At 35.3% G+C, this 19,632-nt stretch overlaps 1 protein-coding gene across 2 annotated transcripts; it reads right to left on the bottom strand.

Moving 5' to 3' along the window:
• Window positions 1-4,565: 4,565 nt before the first annotated feature.
• g3bp2a (G3BP stress granule assembly factor 2a) lies at window positions 4,566-18,952 on the bottom strand. Of its 2 annotated transcripts, none has more exons than XM_084094383.1 (13): window positions 18,899-18,952; window positions 17,902-18,019; window positions 17,729-17,810; window positions 17,463-17,636; window positions 11,305-11,395; window positions 8,907-9,009; window positions 8,566-8,752; window positions 8,271-8,372; window positions 8,039-8,141; window positions 7,865-7,924; window positions 7,589-7,714; window positions 7,350-7,468; window positions 4,566-5,743 (listed from the first exon to the last, which is right to left on the bottom strand). In XM_084094383.1, the coding sequence occupies exons 1-13, from the start codon at window positions 18,900-18,902 to the stop codon at window positions 5,462-5,464; spliced, it is 1,551 nt and encodes a 516-aa protein (XP_083950509.1). In that variant the 5' UTR covers window positions 18,903-18,952; the 3' UTR covers window positions 4,566-5,461. The 2 variants fall into 2 exon arrangements, with proteins under 2 accessions (XP_083950509.1, XP_083950510.1); XM_084094384.1 differs by having other exon boundaries at window positions 18,504-18,932.
• Between the last annotated feature and the right edge of the window lie 680 nt (window positions 18,953-19,632).

Consider the following 19,632-nt stretch of genomic DNA (forward strand, 5'->3'; position numbering starts at 1 on the left):
CCGTAGGCAGGGAGGGGGGTTCGGGTGATTCGAACGAACCCCCCCTCACTGCCAAAGGTCCAGAATTTAAGTCGTTTTTTTTTCTTTCTTTTTTTCATGTGATTATTGTCATCATTGTTTTAATCAATGCTTGTGACAAATATTCTGGGTTGCTATTTCAAATTAATATGATTATTGTAGCTGGACGTGTGTGTGTGCCGCGCGTGCAGTTCAGAGAGAGTTCTCAAAGCAACGGTGAAGAAGCATCGCCTCTGAATGAGGGGGGGGTAATTCTCGCTAATTGGGCTTAAGGCCCGAATGTTTTGTCAAAAGCCCCGAATCTTTTAGGTTTTTTAAAATAACTTCAACTTTGTTTAATTTCCTCTCAGTCTTTCTGACTGGAGCGGCAAAAAATTAAACACAAGCTCCATTACCGTGCGTGGTGGCGGACGGTAATGCATCGCGCATCACTCAGCTTGTTTGCCAACTGCCATAACCCAAGCGTGCCGCACAAGCCCTGAAAAGTGAAGCCAAAACGTCTCGATCGCCCCCCGGTGACTGGTCCTAGTATAGGTCATAAGCCCCGCCTCCCCATGTTATTCAACGGGACGTGAGACCAACTAAACAATTAAATTACACTTCAAATATCTTTTTTCCAAAGATGGTTTCTTTCATTTGCTGTTGTTTTTATCACGCTGATGTTAGTTCAAGTGTCTGTTTCAAAAATAAGTTGTTTTTTAGTTAGTTACGTGATGCGGTGGTGTAACGTCATGACTGACAGCTGTGATTGACAGGTTCTCTGAGCGAAGTAGTCACTGAAGCACCAACGGACATTTTTTCGGGATCTTCGGAGGACTGAGGAGATTGTATTTACTTTATTTTAACAAGCCTCTTGACGTACTGCAATCAATTTTTTAAAAAGTGTGCAGAATCCACTCTCCCTGAGTGCATTCTGCGAGAGTGAGGGCGGAGCGTTGATTTCGCGGCTTTACTTCCTGCTCACTACTGCGCAGGTCTGGTCCCGAGATCGCTACTGCGCAGACTCAAGTTCCAATATGTCAGCACCATATCGGGACTCTGGCGGCTTCAGTTCTCATCAATGGAAGAGAGCGAAGGGGCGTCGTCCATCTTTTTTAACAGTCTATGGCCATAACGAACGTCGTTGTCATCAGGGGCTGGCGGGCTGTTGTATGTTTCACCGGCGTTGTAGCGAGCTTACTGGCTAACCGGCTGAAGTTAATATGGACATATCAAAGTTTTTTATACGGAACACTAACACTCACCGGCCGGAGAGAGATTCAGAAGCAGCGTCAGACGAACCGCGGACAATGTAATGATATGATGTAATGATGTTTAGCCTACACCAAATTCCAATTTTACCTATGTAGGCTAACTTAAAAATAGTCAGATAATGGTTGCCTCTTTTTAGTTGCCAGGGGTGAAAATTAGTCATCCTTAACATTTTTGGTGTTTTGGATTCACTATTTTTTTTTACTGAGTAACTATCATCATTTTCCCAGATAGTGTATAGATTTTTAGGCATTCTATTATCTAAAACAGCCTGAAAAATAGTGCATTTAACTGACGTAAATGGGAAAAAAATCTCCCCGGGGGAGTAACGTTATGCCCCCGGACCCCCTAGGTTTGGCCTAAGCCCCGAATGTTTACATCGTCTGGCTGACTTCGCCCCTGGGGTTATATATATATATATATATATATATATATATATATATATATATATATATATATATATATATATATATATTTATTTATTTTTTTTAATTAAAAGGATTTCTATATTTTATCCACTCAATAGTCTACAATATAATAGTCATATAAACGTAGCATAATTATAATAATAAAACATAGTGGGATATTCAGTGATATTGGCTGTGCAATATGATTGGAACTGACCAGTGTACTAAATTCATAAGTGTCAAGAGAAATACAGCAACAAGCAAAGAGGCATTGACAGAGAGTCAAGAAATGATGATGAGAAGAATTATTATTAATATTTCAGTAAAGTTCATTAAATCTATTCTGTTGTTAGTGTGGTCTTTAAACTTATGAACTGTGTATGGACTGACAAAGGTGTTACATGAGGAAGCAATTTGACAACAATGCAGTAAATATTTTAGGTGCATCAAAAAGCGTGCTCGTTAAGATACCAGCAGACAAGCTAATCCAGCACAAATTAGTGCATAAAAGGTCACCAAAATGAAGTATTTGAACCTCATAATTAAATACAAAAGGAGGAGAAAAACTGCAAAAAGGTCCACTTTTTGAAAAAAAGAACCCCCCCTTTCAATAGGCTGGCTACGGACCTGATGTGTGTAGTAGCTTTTCAAATGTTACAAAAAATATAGATATATTTAAATAAAAAAAACCTATTGGAAGGTCTTAGATCGCTTTACCTGACTGTATAAGTTTTGGAATAATACATTTAGTGACAGGATGGAAATACAGCTTTTTCCACAAAATTTCTGCTTAACAAAGTTGGTGAAGTTCCTTCATTATTCATAATTGTGACCCAGAAAATTCTAAACTTGTAGTTTAAAGACAGTATTTCACCCAATTGCTCCTTTTGTAATCACATCGAAGAAACAATTATCCTCTTATTTTGAAATTGTGTTCATTGCAGTGTTTTGGATTGACCTCTAATTTAGTAAAAGAAAATGCATTACCTGTATTAGCCAAAATATTGTCGTTGGTGACCCTTTGAAAATAGACCCATTTTACATTACGTTTATAGTTATTTTATTGCTGCTCATTGCACAATTTTACAATCATAAATGTAATTTTTCAAAGAAAACACATTCTTTTTTATTCTTAAATTCAAGAAAGATATTGATATTTGAAGTACTTGAACTCTAAAAATTGCTTCATTCATTTCAGAATTTTATGTATTATAACCCCCAAAGAATATTTTATTTTCTTAATGTTTCTAAATTTGCCAAATCTGCTATTTGTTACAAAAAACAAAACAAAAAAAACATGCTGATAATTCTTTCTTTAATGAGTCTAAATAAATAGACTGCAAGTGCTGCAAGATTTTGCACTGCACAGATTTCTGTTTATTGTATGTCAAGTTTAACACATTGAAATCTAATGAAAGTGAAATAAAAATACAAAAAAAAAAAAAAAAAAAAATCCCAGTAAAAATAAACACTCAGTTGCAACAGATTTTACTCATACAAATATGCAGTCCAAAGAAAGTTATTTGGTAACCACCAGCTAATACAAAACCATGTTCATGTTCCACCAAAATAAACTACATCTATAAACAGAGCATCTATAAATGTCACAATAACTGCAAGGAAACCAAAGAAAATATTTTGCATTAGGATTAGAGGGTTAAAAGAATTACTAAATGATATGAACAAACAAAACAAAACAAAGTCTGATGCATATTTTGGGTTGAAAAGCACAGTTATTTGACCAAGCCCTATGGTGTAATGTCTTCTTTATTCTCTCTTGTGATCCAAACATTTAAAGTATTTGGCTGATTGAAGTGCTTGAAGTCCAAATAGAAAGGCCATTGTGGCATTTATTTACACAGTAATTAAAACGTTCCAGGTCCCAAACTCCGAACACATAAGAACTAGGTAGAGTGGATGGGGAAAGAAGGCTCTAGGCAGGACATATTGGCATACTTTCTTCCAAAATCTTCTAAAAGTAAATGCATCTGCAACCAAAATGTCTTTTTATAGAGAACAAGTTATCCCCCAAAAAATGAACAAATAAAAAAAAGAAATGCAATGTCCCTGATGAAGATTGTCCTAGAAATACTGCAAATAGTGCAATCTACCTGACACGGAAGACATTAAACATCAAAAATAGCGCTACATCAAACTGTACTTACAAAATCAGTGCAAATTTTAGACTAACACTGCAAAATGAAAACAGTGCCTACTGTACTTATGGTTCCTCCAATTCATGAAGAACGGCATTCACGTTCCTCATTATGACCAAGGTGAAAATGGGTGTGGATATCAATCAAATAAGATATATATATATATATATATATATATATATATATGAAGAGTTCAGATGCAAAAGCCTCTAAGTGCCATCTGAAAATTTCTTCTAGAATGATCATTTTTATCAAGCTCATATATTTAAGTTCAGTAATTTTACTTAAATGACAATTAATAGGACATTTTCATTGCCATTTAAGTAAAATTACTGAACTTAAAGTACTGAACTTTTCAGTAAAGAAAAATCATTCTAGAAGAAAATTTCAGATGGCACTTAGAGGCTTTTGCATCTGAACTCTTCATATATATATATATATATATATATATATATATATATATATAAAACACACAAGAAAATGCCTTCACTTCAGAAGGTATAAACTACTAAATGGAAGGAAAAAACAAATGTACAAAATGTTCAGAAAATGAAGTCTCTTACAGCTCACGTGTGTCTGGAAAAAAAGAGATTTACAATAAGCATTTTGAAAAACAGTTTTTCTAATCAGTGATATTTAAAATGTTATTCATTATTATAATTTCAATAAAAAAATGTATGCAAAACTATTCAGTTTGGGAAAGTGAGAAATACACCAGCCATGTTTCTCTGTACCCTGTATAAATCTGTCATGTTTTAATTAAAAAAGAAGAACAATGCCTAGGATGTAAACTGAAACTCATGTCACAAAATGAGATTAAAGTTATGAAAACTGGGCGAAAAAACAAAACGAAATTTGATAAAGTGCCTCTGCCTTAAGAAAAACATTCAGCATATATCCAAAACACCTTTACACAAAAATCCTGGTACCTTTACACTTTACAATTGCTTCTATTGCTGCTCCATTCACTTATTCAGGCAGAACCAGAACATAAAATGCTGTCAAACATGTACATAAAAAAAGACAAACACATAAACAAAATAGGAGAGAGGACACCATCTTGTCTGCACTCTCACTGTCTTTCAGAACACATAATTAAAGCCTTTCTTGTACTTCTTTCTTGACAGTTCAATACAATTAAATGAAATACTGTTAATTCACAATTGCGCCTTCATGTAGCATTTATCTTATTAATGAGCTGATTAGTGTAATTTCCGAAATAATATGTATTAAAAGTATAAAAAAAATAACTAATTCTTTCAATCTGCATATTTTACACCAATAGCAACTGGAAGTTAATTAGTACAAAATGTCAAAGAAATTCAAACGGCACTGAATACACCTGACTTGTTTCCCCATCAAGTTTGTAATTTTTACCATTTGATAAATGACAAACCAGAGGATTTGCAGCACAATTCCAATTTAAAGTGACTCGTGTGTTTTGAGTCATTAGGTTGTTCCAGTTGTTGATCTGTTTCACATGAAACAGCTGACATTCCTAAGGCAAAAATCCAAGTGTACAACATAAGGAGTAAGGAAATAAAAAGTATGTATATGTTTTAACATAGACTTCTCAATATCATAATAACTGAACATTGTACTACATCCGAACTACAAGGGGAGCTCCTCTCAACGCCTCTGAGGAGCAAACCGGCCCTCACTTGAAGCCGTGCCCCTCCCAGAGGCTATGCCTGGTTTAGGTACGGTGGTGACACGTGAAGGTGGGCCTCTGCCATCACGGTCTCGGATCATGCTGCTTCCGGCAATGCCTCGCGGCCCTCCTGGACCACGATCACTACGTCTTGCGTCCCGACGATCTTCTCCACCTCCACTACGGGTTTCCCTCTCACGCATTGCCCTCGTCTTTTTCTCCTCCACGTTCAGACGTACCTCACCACGGAACATGATTGGCTAATCACAAAATGACATGTGGAGTCAGTTATGAAATATTCTCTCAATACCACATCTTTACACCTGAAGAAATGTATTACAAAGAAAAGTATAGGGATGCTCGATTTATCAGTACCATTCAGCAATGCCGAAACAAGACGTTTTTTTTCCATTTATCACATCGACTTTTTATGGATATATATACAGTTGTGGTAAAAAATGATGTCCGGAAGGGATATTTGCACAATATTTGTTTTTAATTTTTAATGACCCTCCCTACAAGTTTGATTGTGCTATTAAATATGTGGAGTTAAACTGGAAAGAAGAAAACGCTAAATTTGATAAAGATATTTAACTGACAAAATTATTTGGCATAAAAGGCAAACTACAGCTTATTATGGAATATAGGTTTTATTTTACAATGCAAAAAAAAAAGAAAGAAAGACAAAGACATAGAAAGACAAAAAGCTTACAGGAAATAAAGCATACATTGACCAGTATAATGTATTATTTTAGTATAATTGATATACTATCATTGGTTTTGTTTATATTTTGAATTTTATTTTATTTTATGCTTTTATATAATTATATTATAGTTTTCATTTTAATTTTCAGTTCAAGTTCCAGTAATTTTGTTTTGTTTTTTTGTCATTTTTATTGTTGTTTTGAATATGTCTATATAGTTTTATTAAGTTTTCGTTTTTAATTTATTTTAGTACTTTAGCTGAAATTAAAATGAGCAACTACGCTTTTTTGTATATTTTATTTCAAGTAATTATTATTATTATTATTATGTTTTTTTAAATATTATCAATAACTAATTTCATTTGATTCTTCCTTTTTTGTTTAATTACAGCAGCCAGTCTGATCATTGCTCAATACGTTTTACACATTGTGTTATGTGTAATTTCTAATATTTAGGGCCCTTTCATTGCTGCTTGCAGCTTTAATTTAAAATTAAATTAATTTTAAATTTAATTTAATTTAAAAAGCTTTTTGTTGTATGCGTGTTGTATGGGATCTTTGTATTAAAAATGACAGTCAATATCAAGACAGATCCTTCATACTTGCCTTGCAGTGCAAAATTAAATTGGAGGTTCCTCACAAGTGTATATCTCATCCATTACTTTGGAAGTTACTTTGAAATAGTCACATATAGTGGTAATGCTCAACCTAGTGACAAAACGCTCTGTAGTCTTCTTTGACCAGCGAAGAGCTTTACATTCTGGACAGTACCTGTCTGACGGTGCTTTGCAATAATTCAATTGACAAGATTTAACCATTTTGATAATATCCTCCTTGACTGCAGTGGACAGGGCGGGCATACGTATACAAATTTACAAGCTCATTTACCTTTTACTCACTTAAAATCCACTTAATCATAAAAAAAAATCATATACAGTGCATTATAATGTTGTGACGTCTATATTCACTATAGCATTTAGTTTTTAGTGTTTTATTTAGTTAAATATAGACCATTTATAGGTCATCAGCCAAAACACAAAATTGTGATATCTTATTATGTATAAAATACGTCTTATTGTGACGGACAGAATTGTAAAATCAGTGCATCCCTTTAAAATAACGCTTTAAATACATTTACCAAAAGACAAATAGCTTTGCTTACTTTGACTCCTAAAATTCTTTGCACCGGCTCAGAATCATCAAAGACAACAAAGCCAAAGTTGGGAATCTTTCCTCCAGTGCCTTTGGTGTTGATTCGTAACTCAACAACATTTCCAAATGCTGGTTTGGAGAGACAAAGAACAATCAAATGTGAAGATGATTGATTAATAAATATGAGAGAACAAGGATCAATGCAATGGTTACCATGACAATTTAAACAACAAACAAAAAACAACTTACTCATGAAGAAGTCTTTGAGTTCAATCTCATCAATGTCATGAGGGAGATTTCCAACAAACAGCTGATGACTGTCTGGATACCTGACAACCCTTCTGCTGTCCATTTCACTCGACTCTTCGCCCCTTCCTAAGCAACATCCAAGATATTTCATCAGCTTTCGTCATTCATGACTACAGTATACAGGGGCCAACAACACCAGTCTTTCTTTATCAACAAACAGCAGCATTGCCCAAACAAAACAGCTTCAACATATTCACAATGGAAAGGCATATTTACCTTTATTCACAAAGCTGAAATGCGGTTTCCCAGTTTGAGATTCAGAAGATGAGATACCATCTATTGAGAAAAAAAAAAAAAAAAAAGTGTAATTGAATCACATCAATCCCTAAATAAAAATTACAAAGTTGTATGGAAGCATTGCTTTATAAGTATTCTATTCTAGATTCATACCAGATCTAGGCCCTCTTGAGGTTACTGAAGGTCTGTCACGGATGCGCTGGTCACGTGGACGGATTGTAGCTGACGACACCTCTGGCTTGGTCTCAACTCTGGGCTGATAACAGTAAAAATAAAGATAGCATGCAAATGAAACATGGTTCAAGTAATGCTGGGTCAACAGCATTCTATTAAATTAAGAAAGAAAGAAAGAAAGATAGATATGAATGTATTCATAAGTGGCTACCTGTGAGTTTGGTGCTTTAACAACATGTGGTTGACCTCCAGAGGATGGAACAGTCCCACAGAGAGGCAAATTTTTGCTGGTCACAGAGGCCCAAGAAGAAGTCTGCCAGAGACATTAACATTTTACCCCAGCATGACTTATCAGGAATAGTAAAAATATACTACTAGACATTTTAAGACTAATTTTACTGTGTATTCTTAAATAAATAACGTTAACTATCAAATTATCAAAATACCTATACATTTTAACCTAAATTACCTACATTTTAGAAATGGCACTAAACGTCAAAAATTACTTTAGGTGGTTCTTGTATGTGAGGTGGTGATTCCATAGGAACAGGAGACAGTGCCTTCTCCTCAAACTCCTCTACAACCTTCTCTTCTGCCTTGAGCTTCGGCTCCTCAATCTTGGGTTCTGGGGCAACTTCAGAATCTAGTTCCATAGCTGCTTCCTCATGAGCTTCTTCCACACCATTGTTACAGCTGAAGGTGAAAAAGAGAAGGATAAAAACCATTAGACAACTCTTACAATTCTATTCAAGATATTTACCCAACAGTACCATACTGGACTGAGAATCATCTACAGGTATAGTCCAAGTACGCTTTCATTTTAAGTTCAAAGTGAAATGTGGGTTACCTCACAGGATGGGGTTCATAGCAGTTTGCATTACTGGGGCTGTCCTGGAGGGGTTCGGGTGATGGTTGCCTGTCTTCTGGCTCGTCGGTCTCTTCTTCTGACTCTGTCCCAGCAAAACATTTGTTTAGGTAAATCGTTGAAAAAAAGAACTGAATGAGCAAGTACCATCCCCTTGCTTTAAAACGTCTTAATTACTCTAGCTCTAAAGGAACCATTTCACATAATACAGCTGCAAGAGATAGGAATTTACCAGTGAAAAGCTCGTAGGTGACTTCTGCAATTGTGTGGTTGAGTTTCATCTATAAAAAGCCAGCCTTGACCGTTTACAGTATATCCTTGCCATCCATCCAAAGTTATAACCCATCTCAAATTGTTTGTAACTATATACCATTTGGGATAGAAGGAATGTCCTTGTTAAATTTTTTTTTTTTTAGATGTAGTGTGACTTTTTGTGCATGAGGGAAAGTGCTGCAACAATTTGTGCATTGCTCTGGCTACTGTAATAAATGGCAGTTTTAAATAATTAAGAGTAAACTTTTGAGGGGAAAAAAACACACATTGGGTTTCCATGTTTAATGGGAACTTTCCATAGACAATGATTTTTATACTTTATAAACCATATATTCTATCCCCTAAACCTACCCATCAACCAACTTTCTGCAGTTTTACATTTTCAAAAATTATAATTTTATATGAATTATAAGCTATTTTTCCTCATGAGCACTAAAAAATTTCCCCACAAGGACAAGGATTTCAAATACTGCCATCTTTGTGGAGACATTTTGCCATAGGGTTTACCAGACCACACACGCGTACGCGTACACACACAGAAAGCACACAAAGACATTCAGGATGTATAACATTAAGTGTTATTCTGATGTTGCTGGATTTGAGCACAGCCTTTGACATGATTGATCATGATATCCTTATCTCTCGCCTTGAACACACAGTAGGTTTAAAGGGTACAGTTCTGAAATGGTTTCAACCCTTTGTAAGTGATAGATATTTTTCAGTCAACTATGGAAATTCGACCTCCACTAAAAGACGCCTTCCATGGGGTGTACCACAAGGGCCTGACATTCTCTCTCCAACACTTTTTTCTTTGTACTTGCTCCCATTGGGTAGCATTTTTAGAAAGCATGGAGTATCATTCCACTGTTTCGCCGACAACACTCAATTGTGTTTACCACTAAGACACTCGACGAAATCTTTGGATTGTCTTTTAGCTTGCCTAAATTATGTTAAAAACTGGATGGCAAAACATTTCTTAATGTTAAACGAAAACAAAACAAAGGTCATTGTGTTTGGCCAGCCAAATGACCCTACCAAGGTCCTTTTAGATTCGAGCCCATTGGTGCCTTACTGTAAAACGTCGGTACGAGATTTAGGCATCCAAATCGATGATAACCTAAAAATGGAGAAGCAAATAAATTTGGTGGTATGTGCTTGTTTTTATAATCTGCGTCTCCTGGTAAAAACTAAACCTTTCTTATCTAATGTAGATTTCGAAAGATTTATTCATACTTTTGTTCTATCGCGTCTCGATTTTTGTAACTCCCTCTATTGTGGCATCTCTGCCGCATCCCTGGCCCATTTATAATCAGTGCAAAATGCTGTATATGCGGTGTCTGTGGTGTGTGATTTGTTACTATGTATGTTTTATATATATATTTTTTCCTCGGTTGCATTTAGCAGTGCTATATAAAGAAAGAAAGAAAGAAAGAAAGAAAGAAAGAAAGAAAGAAAGAAAGTGCTTTCCATTGATAAACTTTCACCACACTTTAAAACATATCAGACAAAAAAAATCCAATTTATTGGCCAAGCAGTTCATCAGAAGATTTGTAAAGGTTGGATCTAATATGTTTGTATAATTCATAAAATAATGAAAACATTTTCAAGGTTAGACTTATGGGTACTTGAAGCTCATTTGTTCCTGACGTGGAGAGAGATTTTCATGTAAAATGTTAAGTTTCTAGTTCCAAGCTCAAATAGGGTAGCAGGGTTGATGTTAGGAATATTGCAAATTTAATTGCTTGTTGCTAGGCAACTACATATCACATCAATCTCAAAACTACACAAGATATTAATAACCACAGACCATTTATGCGCACAAAGGTGAATTTTCACTAAATGCAGATAAAGTTCAGAATCAGATTGAGCAAGAATAATAAATGTAGCTGCAATTGGAAATCATTGGGGGCCAAGCAGATTGTAAAAGTGGAGGAAATGACTCCAAGCGTAACGGAGTCAGAGCAGCTTAGCCAAAAACAATTGGGAAGAAATACCAAAGTCAAGACATGTACCGCTAATACTTTTGGATATGAGGGGCTATAGTCTTTTCAAAGATGCTGTAATGTAAGAACTGTATACATGTAATGATCTTTAATTCTCAACTAACCTTCATCAAGCTCAGCCTCAGAGTCCCCAAAGACCTCATCTTCATATCGGAAGATGTCGTTGTGAACATAAAACTTATTTGCCACAGAACCCTAGACACCAATTAAAAAGAAAAAGACTTTCAGATTAGCTCACCCACTGGATATACAGGTGAAGTAAATATAAGCCATGTCAAATATTCTGACCATACAAGCAAACAAAATATCAAATTTGTTCTTAGCATCATGGAGAAAAATTAACAGTAGATACTTAACAATAAACATTAATGAAATGATACTGTTTTTTAAATACAGAATAAATGTCTTATGATACAGTGAAAGGTTTCTTGTTGCTTTTTAATACGTTTTCACACCATTATGTTAGGCTTATAGACTTCCATTGTATTAAAGTCCATTTTATGAAATCAAAATGGACAGATCTTATTTTTTATGGCATTACTTTATATATTGCGGTATATTTTATATTATAAATGATTTATCCATGCATATCTTTTTATTTTATTTTATTTTTATTTTATTTTTTATTTTATTTACATGCCCTTCCTCCTCTTTTCTCTTTTTTTTGTGAACAATTTTTTTTTTTTTTTTTTTTTTGTTTCATACAAACAAACAAAAAATAGAATAAACAGGGCATATACATGTACAGAAAATACATTATACACCCCCACATTCCCTCACTCGCTCAAACCAAAAACTACGTACACAGACCCACCCACACACATACATAAACAAAACAATACAAACAGTATTCAGAGTCAGTATGCTCATCAGGAGATGTTTGAGTCATAAATGGTCAAATAAAAAGGCTATTGTTACGTTTATTTTGGGGAAAAAGTTGCATATAGCCTCTTTAATATTATTCCAAATAGTTTTCCAAGCTATTGTAGGGGAAATGAAACCATAATCATTTTGCCAAGTTGTTTGAATTGTAATTAATTTATAAGAACTTTGCATTATTTGAGAGTACATTGTGGAAACAATTCCCTTAGTGTTTACGTTGTACAGCTGATTTGTAAAATCATGTTTTGGAAGTTTAGATTCCCATGGGACTCCATATGCCTTTAAGGCAGAACGAAGTTGTAAAATATATAAAAAAAGAAAGTCCAGGTAAATTATAGCTTTCCTTCAAATCTTGAAATGTACGAAGACCATTAGTGTTGAATAACTGTCCAAGTAGATAAATTCCATTGTTCGCCCATATTGGGTAGGCCACTGTCCGACCACCTAGCAATAAATTATGATTATGAAATATTGGAGTATGGTAATGCCACTTTTTTTTATAATCAGTATTGTTAGTCGCAAGCTTCCAGATTAATAAAAGATTAAAAATAATAGGCCCGAAACGCATTTTGGCTTGTTTTAAAGGAACTTCTGCATAAATTAGATCTTGTAATCTATACGGATAAACTAATTTCTCTTCCAGAGAGCGCCAACAAACAGATTTTGTGGGGTCTAGCCAAGATTTTATAGTGCACAATACGAAACACCAATGATAGACTTTGAAATTTGGGACTCCCCAACCTCCGGCTAATTTTTCTCTCTGAAGAGTTGTACGTTTAATCTTTGGTCTTTTGTTATTCCAGATAAAACCAGTGATTAAACTATGTAAACTATCCCAGTACTCAATCTGTGGACTCAAAGGCAACATAGAGCTAACAAAATTTACTTGCGGTAACACCATTTTTATAACAGAAATCCTAGCATCAAAAGATATAGGCCTTGACATCCAATTCCCCAAATCTTTTTAGATTTTTTCCAAAACTTTTATATACAGTCCCTGACAAAAGTCTTGTCGCTTGTGTACAAATTGACCTGAAGTGCCACTGAAATATATTTCTAATCAAGATTTTTCTACAAGAAATGGCTCATTTTAATCCCAACAGCTTTTGTAATAATGTTTCAGTGCAAAACGAAACTGTCAAAAAGTATTCTAATATTCACAGATTGGTAAAGCCCATTGAGTCAATTTTTGCAAAGACATAAGTGTTGTCGCCTTGTCATATGAGCTTCACCTGTGACTAATAATGGATCAATTAGGTCTCAGGTGTGTATAAAAACAACCCCAGTACACTAGACCTTCACATCAACTGCAACTAGACCTCTGCAAACATGCCTAAGATTCACCCTGAGACTAAAGTTTTGATTATCAAGAGGCTGAAGACCAGATCCACTGCTGATGTGGCAGACACCTTCAATGTGTCTAAGCGTCAATGTACAGAGGATAAAAAAAAAACATTTGAAGACACTGGAGACGTTTTTGACAAGCCCAGATCAGGCAGACCCCGCAAGACAACTGCTCGAGAGGACCGTTTGTTGGCTCGAAAATCCAAGGCCAGCCCATTTTCCACTGCAGCAGAGCTCCACAAGACCTGGTCACCTGAAGTCCCTGTGTCAACCAGAACAGTTCGAAATGGCCTCCATGGTCGAATCAGTGCCCAGAAGCCAGCACTAAACAAAAGACAATTGAAAAACCGTGTGGCATTTGCCAAGGCCCACAGCCTGCTAAAAGGATGGACGCTGGAAAAGTGGCAGAAGGTGGATTTTTCAGATGAATCTTCTGTTGAATTACACCACAGTCGCCGCAAATATTGCAGGAGACCTACTGGAGCCCGCATGGATCCGAGAATCACCCAGAAAACAGTGAAGTTTGGTGTCATGGTTCATAAATCATGGTTACATCCAGTATGGGGGTGTGCGAGAGATCTGCAGGGTGGAAGGCAACATCAATAGTCTAAAATACCAAGAAATCTTAGCTACCTCTTATGTTCCCAACCATAAAAGAGGCCAAATTCTGCAGCAGGATGGTGCTCCATCGCATACTTCCATCTCCACATCAAAGTTCCTCAAGGCGAAGAAGATCAAGATGCTCCAGGATTGGCCAGCCCAGTCACCAGACATGAACATCATTGAGCATATGTGGGGTAGGATGAAAGAGGAAGCATGGAAGACGAAACCAAAGAATATTGATGAACTTCTTTGCTATTCCTGATGACTTCATCAATAAATTGTATGAATCCTTGCCAAACCGCATGGATGCAGTCCTTCAAGCTCATGGAAGTCATACAAGATATTAAATTTGGATCTCACAGCACCACTACTTAATTTGCTGACATATTTTTGTATTTGCAGTAAATTTGTTAAATTTCTGTATAGGTGACAAAACTTTTGTCTTGCCAAAATTTGACCTTTCTGTCTTGATTAAATGATAAATCTTTTTTCAGTGAAACTAATTTATTTCAGTGCATTAAACATCATTTGGGAGGGTTTTAGCTTTTCATATGAGCTATTTCTAACACCAATTGATTAATTAAAATCAATTTAATAGCAGGTGTTTCTACAAAATAGATAAGCGACAAGACTTTTGTCAGGGACTGTAGTTCTTACCAACTGTAGATTCTAGAGTTGGAAAAATGTCAATTCCTAAATATTTAAATTGATTTACAATTGGGATCTTAATTTGAGTTAAATCATCGCCAGAGCTACTTAGGGGAAGGAGAGCAGATTTTTGCCAGTTTATTTTATATCCTGAGATACTACTAAAGTCTGAGAATAGCTTCATGACATAGGGAAGCGACTGCGAGATTTTATTAATAAAGAGAAGCACATCATCTGCATAGATTGATATATGGTGAATGGTAGAGTTTATTATGATGGGTAAAATATTTGTAGATTGACGTACTTTTTGAGCAAGAGGTTCAAGAGATAAAATAAATAATAACGGAGACAGTGGGCATCCTTGGCGAGAACCTCTAGAAATTGTAAAATGTGAGGAGCAAATATTGCCAGATAACACCATTGCACATGGATTTGCGTACAGAACTTTAATATACTTAATAAATTGTTCGCCAAGCCCCATGTGATCTAATAAAGCCCAGAGGTAATCCCATTCAAGTCTGTCAAAAGCCTTTTCTGCGTCAAGCGTTAAAATTCCGCATGACGTCAGAAAATCTGAGGACTTAGAGGTGAAATAGAGGATGTGCAATAATCTTCTCATATTGTCTGAACTAAAACGACCCCTCACAAAGCCTGTTTGATCACAATGAATAAGATTCTCAAGATGTTGATTTAGATGGCACGCTAATACTTTAGCATATATCTTCATATCAACATTAATTAATGATATAGGACGATAACTAGCACAAAACATTGGATCTTTATGTTTTTTGAGAAGTAGAGATATTAATGCTGTTTTTTTTTTTGTCTTAAAAAATAACCTCTTCTAATAGATGTATTTATCATTTCCAGGAGCATGGGACCTAATTCAGACCAAAAAGTATTATAAATTTCAATGGGAATACCGTCTGGTCCAGGAGATTTTCCCAACTTCATTTCTTGTACTGAATCCCATAATTCTTCTAAGGAAATATTTTCTCCTAAATTGACTGCTTCTGTTTCAGATAGTTTCCTTATATTTATATCGGTAAGGAAATTCTGAAATCTCTCTTTATTGAATATCATATCAGATTTATAAAGATTTTTATAAAAACAAACGAGGGTTGCATTAATTTCTGTTGGAGTAGTTACTATATTTCCATCTGTTCCTCCTCTTTTCTCTGATGACATGTGAACTGGATTGAGGGCAGGACAATAACCACTCCCCTCTGACAATCTGTCACTCACATGATATCACCACAGTAGCAAATGACAATAATCCAATCAATTCCAGATTGCTAAAATCATGTCCCGCCCTACATTTTGTATCATTCGAGAAGCAGTTTCACTCATGTATATGTCACAACAGGGAAGAAAAGCCAACTTAAAATAAATGTATACAGATTGAATCCAGTGTCTGTAACTTATCTGTGAAAACAAACTTCCCTGCCACTTTATCACAAATTCAGGGTCTCTCATGAATAATGTATAAATGTGGTGGTGTGTGTAAATGTTGCGCTTCTTAACTAATTGAATATGTGACCACTTTTCTTTACATTGGCAAACTTGAGTAAATTTTCAAACACAAATTTTCTTAAATAAATAATATATAATAAATAATAAAATAACTTATTTGTTACAGGCGGCTATAAACCATTAAATGTCTTCAAATATAGGCCTATCTACCACACTTTTTCAAGATTGCTTTTCCAGGAAGACAATGAACCCACTGAGCTGGAAAGCCAGAGAAACAACGTCACGTTAAAGGTGCAGTAAGCGATTTCTGAGAAAAGCTATTGAATATTTAAATCAACACTGAAATAAACAATTTTGTGAATATTTTGTTAGATGCCTGTTCTCTGTGTGTGCTGAAAAAAATGTGTTTGTACATAGTCCTGGCTGTGTAAACAGGAGAAAAAACCAAGTGGATTGGACTGATCCAACGAGCACCAAAACAATCTTCAGCAATAGGGGGCGTATCCGCTCATGATAGGGGAGGAGAGAAAAACAGCAGAAAGAGAGATGGGTGAGACATTGCCAAAGAGGAAAAGTAGAGGAATGTAATTGGAAAAAGAATGGTTATGATCTGGCCAGATCTTGCGTTAATACTGGAAAAGCTTTCCAGCACTGGAGAGGTTACACTGTTTCTGCTCAATACATGAGTAACATTGGTTTTTGCTATTTTACAGAACCAAGATATGCTGTTGCTGTTGAATCACAGCTGATTTATCCATATTTGCACAAGCTGTCTGATGCGCCGACTGCTTGTGTTGCATAGCGTGTTTTTTATTTTGGTAGCGGCCAATGAATGGAGAGGTGCATTTCTTTTGGGTAGGGCTGTGTTTTTTTGGGTGTTGATTTTAAAATATCACCAGTGTTTCTCAGAAATCGCTTACTGCACATTTAATGTCCTGGTGTGGCCAAGTCCAGAATATGTGGGTGTATTATTTGAATGAAGGCTGTTCCACTCATGATCTCTAATCAACTTGATTGAGCTTGAGCTGTTCTGCAAAGAAAGATTCCAGTGACCATATGAGCAAATCTGTATCCGTCTACACAAATTGCATACCTACTACATATTAACTTGGGGTGAATACATATACAAATGTTTCTTTGGTGTTTACAACAATACATTTCGAACAAATCTGTAGAAATGTATCTGCAGTAATCAATTGCAAAAAAATCCTATGAGGTTTAATGAAAAACAACTTTCAAGGAGTCAATACCTTTTATGGGTACTGTATAATGCATTTGATTGTATGATATGGCATGTTATTATTATACACACCTCTGGAGCCAGCACAAATGTCTGTAGGAACTTCCTCATGGGCTGTCCATTATTGGAAAGTTCTCCCATGACCTGGACAACCACACCATCACTCAAAGTGGCATGGGCATCCACATGCCGGATTTTTGTGTGGCACTCACTGAATTGCAGGGACATTACCTTCTTATGTATCTCCTACAGATGAGGAAAAAATGCTAGTGAATATCTTTATAATTTGGATGTTTTCACAGGTTATACATAAACAAATGACTAACATTAAGACTTACAGCTTGCCCATAGACTGCTTCTGAAAGCTTTCCATTCGAATCCAGTCCACCATGGACATAGGATGAGTTTCGTCCATAAAATCTGAATTATGCGAGTTTTGAATAATTTGAATTTTCAGATAAAAATGCCATGACATATGAAGTGATGAAATGATGATTTTTATGGCGCATACCTGTGCAGAAAGTCTGGTGCTTTATTGAGAAGTGTGTAATACTGTCTCACAAACTCCCGCCCTACCAGCAGGGGACTGGGCTTCTCCATCACCATTTCTTTGCTAAAAAAGTCAGAATCTGAAAAGGGGAAAAAATATCATTAATAATAATAGCTAATCATCATCAAAGTTTTTTTACAGACTCGGGGTCCAAATATATTAGAAAACAAGACAATAGATACCATAAACTAATAATAACAATAAAGAAAAAATAAAAAGTATTTTATTTATTTATCATCCTTTGTACTATCATTAATATTCCAAGAATGCTTTAAATGTATCTCATTTAATTTATTATAATGATGCTTACATGAGTGCTGTATACAATTCGTTAAAAAATGACAAAGACATTTTTCAACTTTACTCTCTGATATCTGTCAATAATGTCACAATCAACATAATCTATACGAAATAATAAATATATATATATATATATATATATATATATATATATATATATATATATTATAACATCTCTGATCGATTTCTGTTAGACTAGAGATAAATTAAGCAGGTCGAAATTAACTGAAATGGTTTAAGGTTTATATATTTGAGACACTTACCTTTTCTGGGATTTATTTGATTTATCTACGTGATTAAATAAATAAGAATAATTATTAAGTCGTATCATATAATTATAACAGTTGTGTGTGTATGTCAGCGCCAGCTGCTTGAAATCACAGAGAGAAAAATGCCATCTATGCTGTGTTATTAATGGAAATGCTGCTGTTTGGATCCTTATTGTCTAACCCCTGCGATCTGGGACAAGAACCCCCGTCACACTGGCAACAGCCAATCAGCTTCTTACACTCGACAGCACAATTGTGACGCTCCAGCAACGCATTCCTCCGACCCCTGTCAACAACGCTATAATCGACACGATTTGTCTTTAAATAAATAGCCTTAGATGGCTATATGAGAACAGGGTTTTAAGAGTTCATCATAAGACTTTACTGACCCATTTCATCGAGGATATGACAATTTTACGCACTACGTAGCATTTCCTTGTGTTACAATTATAATTGTCCGACTCATTTGATTTTTAAATTCACTGACACGATCCCATTTTTTGGCTGTTGTTTTTATTTGTTAATAACTGTATATACAGTGCTATTTATAAATCATTTGGAAGTTGATATCTTTTGTGGGGGGGTGTTGTGGCTGAATATGATAGTTGAAACGCATCGCTTATATCGGTATGTTTTAAAAGAAACACAAAGCGTCATAAGAGAGAAATAGGAGACTAGACGAGAAGACTGCAAATATCACTATAAAATGTATCGTCCAATAGGGGGCACTTGACGGCTCAGAAAGCAGGATACTCCAGTGAGGCACTTTCGACACATTCAGATCTGAGGAGTTGTTTGTCTTGTTAGAGAAATTTCTACTCTGAAGTATACTAATTCAACTCAGTTCCTTGGAATATTGTCTGATCCCTTCATGAGTTCCGCACACGTAATTCTCTCTCTCTCTCTCTCTCTCTCTCTTTTTGTGTGTATAAATAATCCCAGTCTAGTAAACGGTAAGAAAAGTAACAACTACCATGTGACAAAACCGTGCACGTGTTGCTTCAGCATTTATGTGGACAATAATTTTGTCATTTATAATGTTCTAAATATTGTCTTGAATTAAAAATACTGAGGAAATGTGTTTATTAGAAAAAAAGAAGAACTGAAAATTGATCCATCTGAC

Source organism: Abramis brama (assembly GCF_963993115.1).
Source record: "Abramis brama genome assembly, chromosome: 2".
NCBI lineage: Eukaryota > Metazoa > Chordata > Actinopteri > Cypriniformes > Leuciscidae > Abramis > Abramis brama.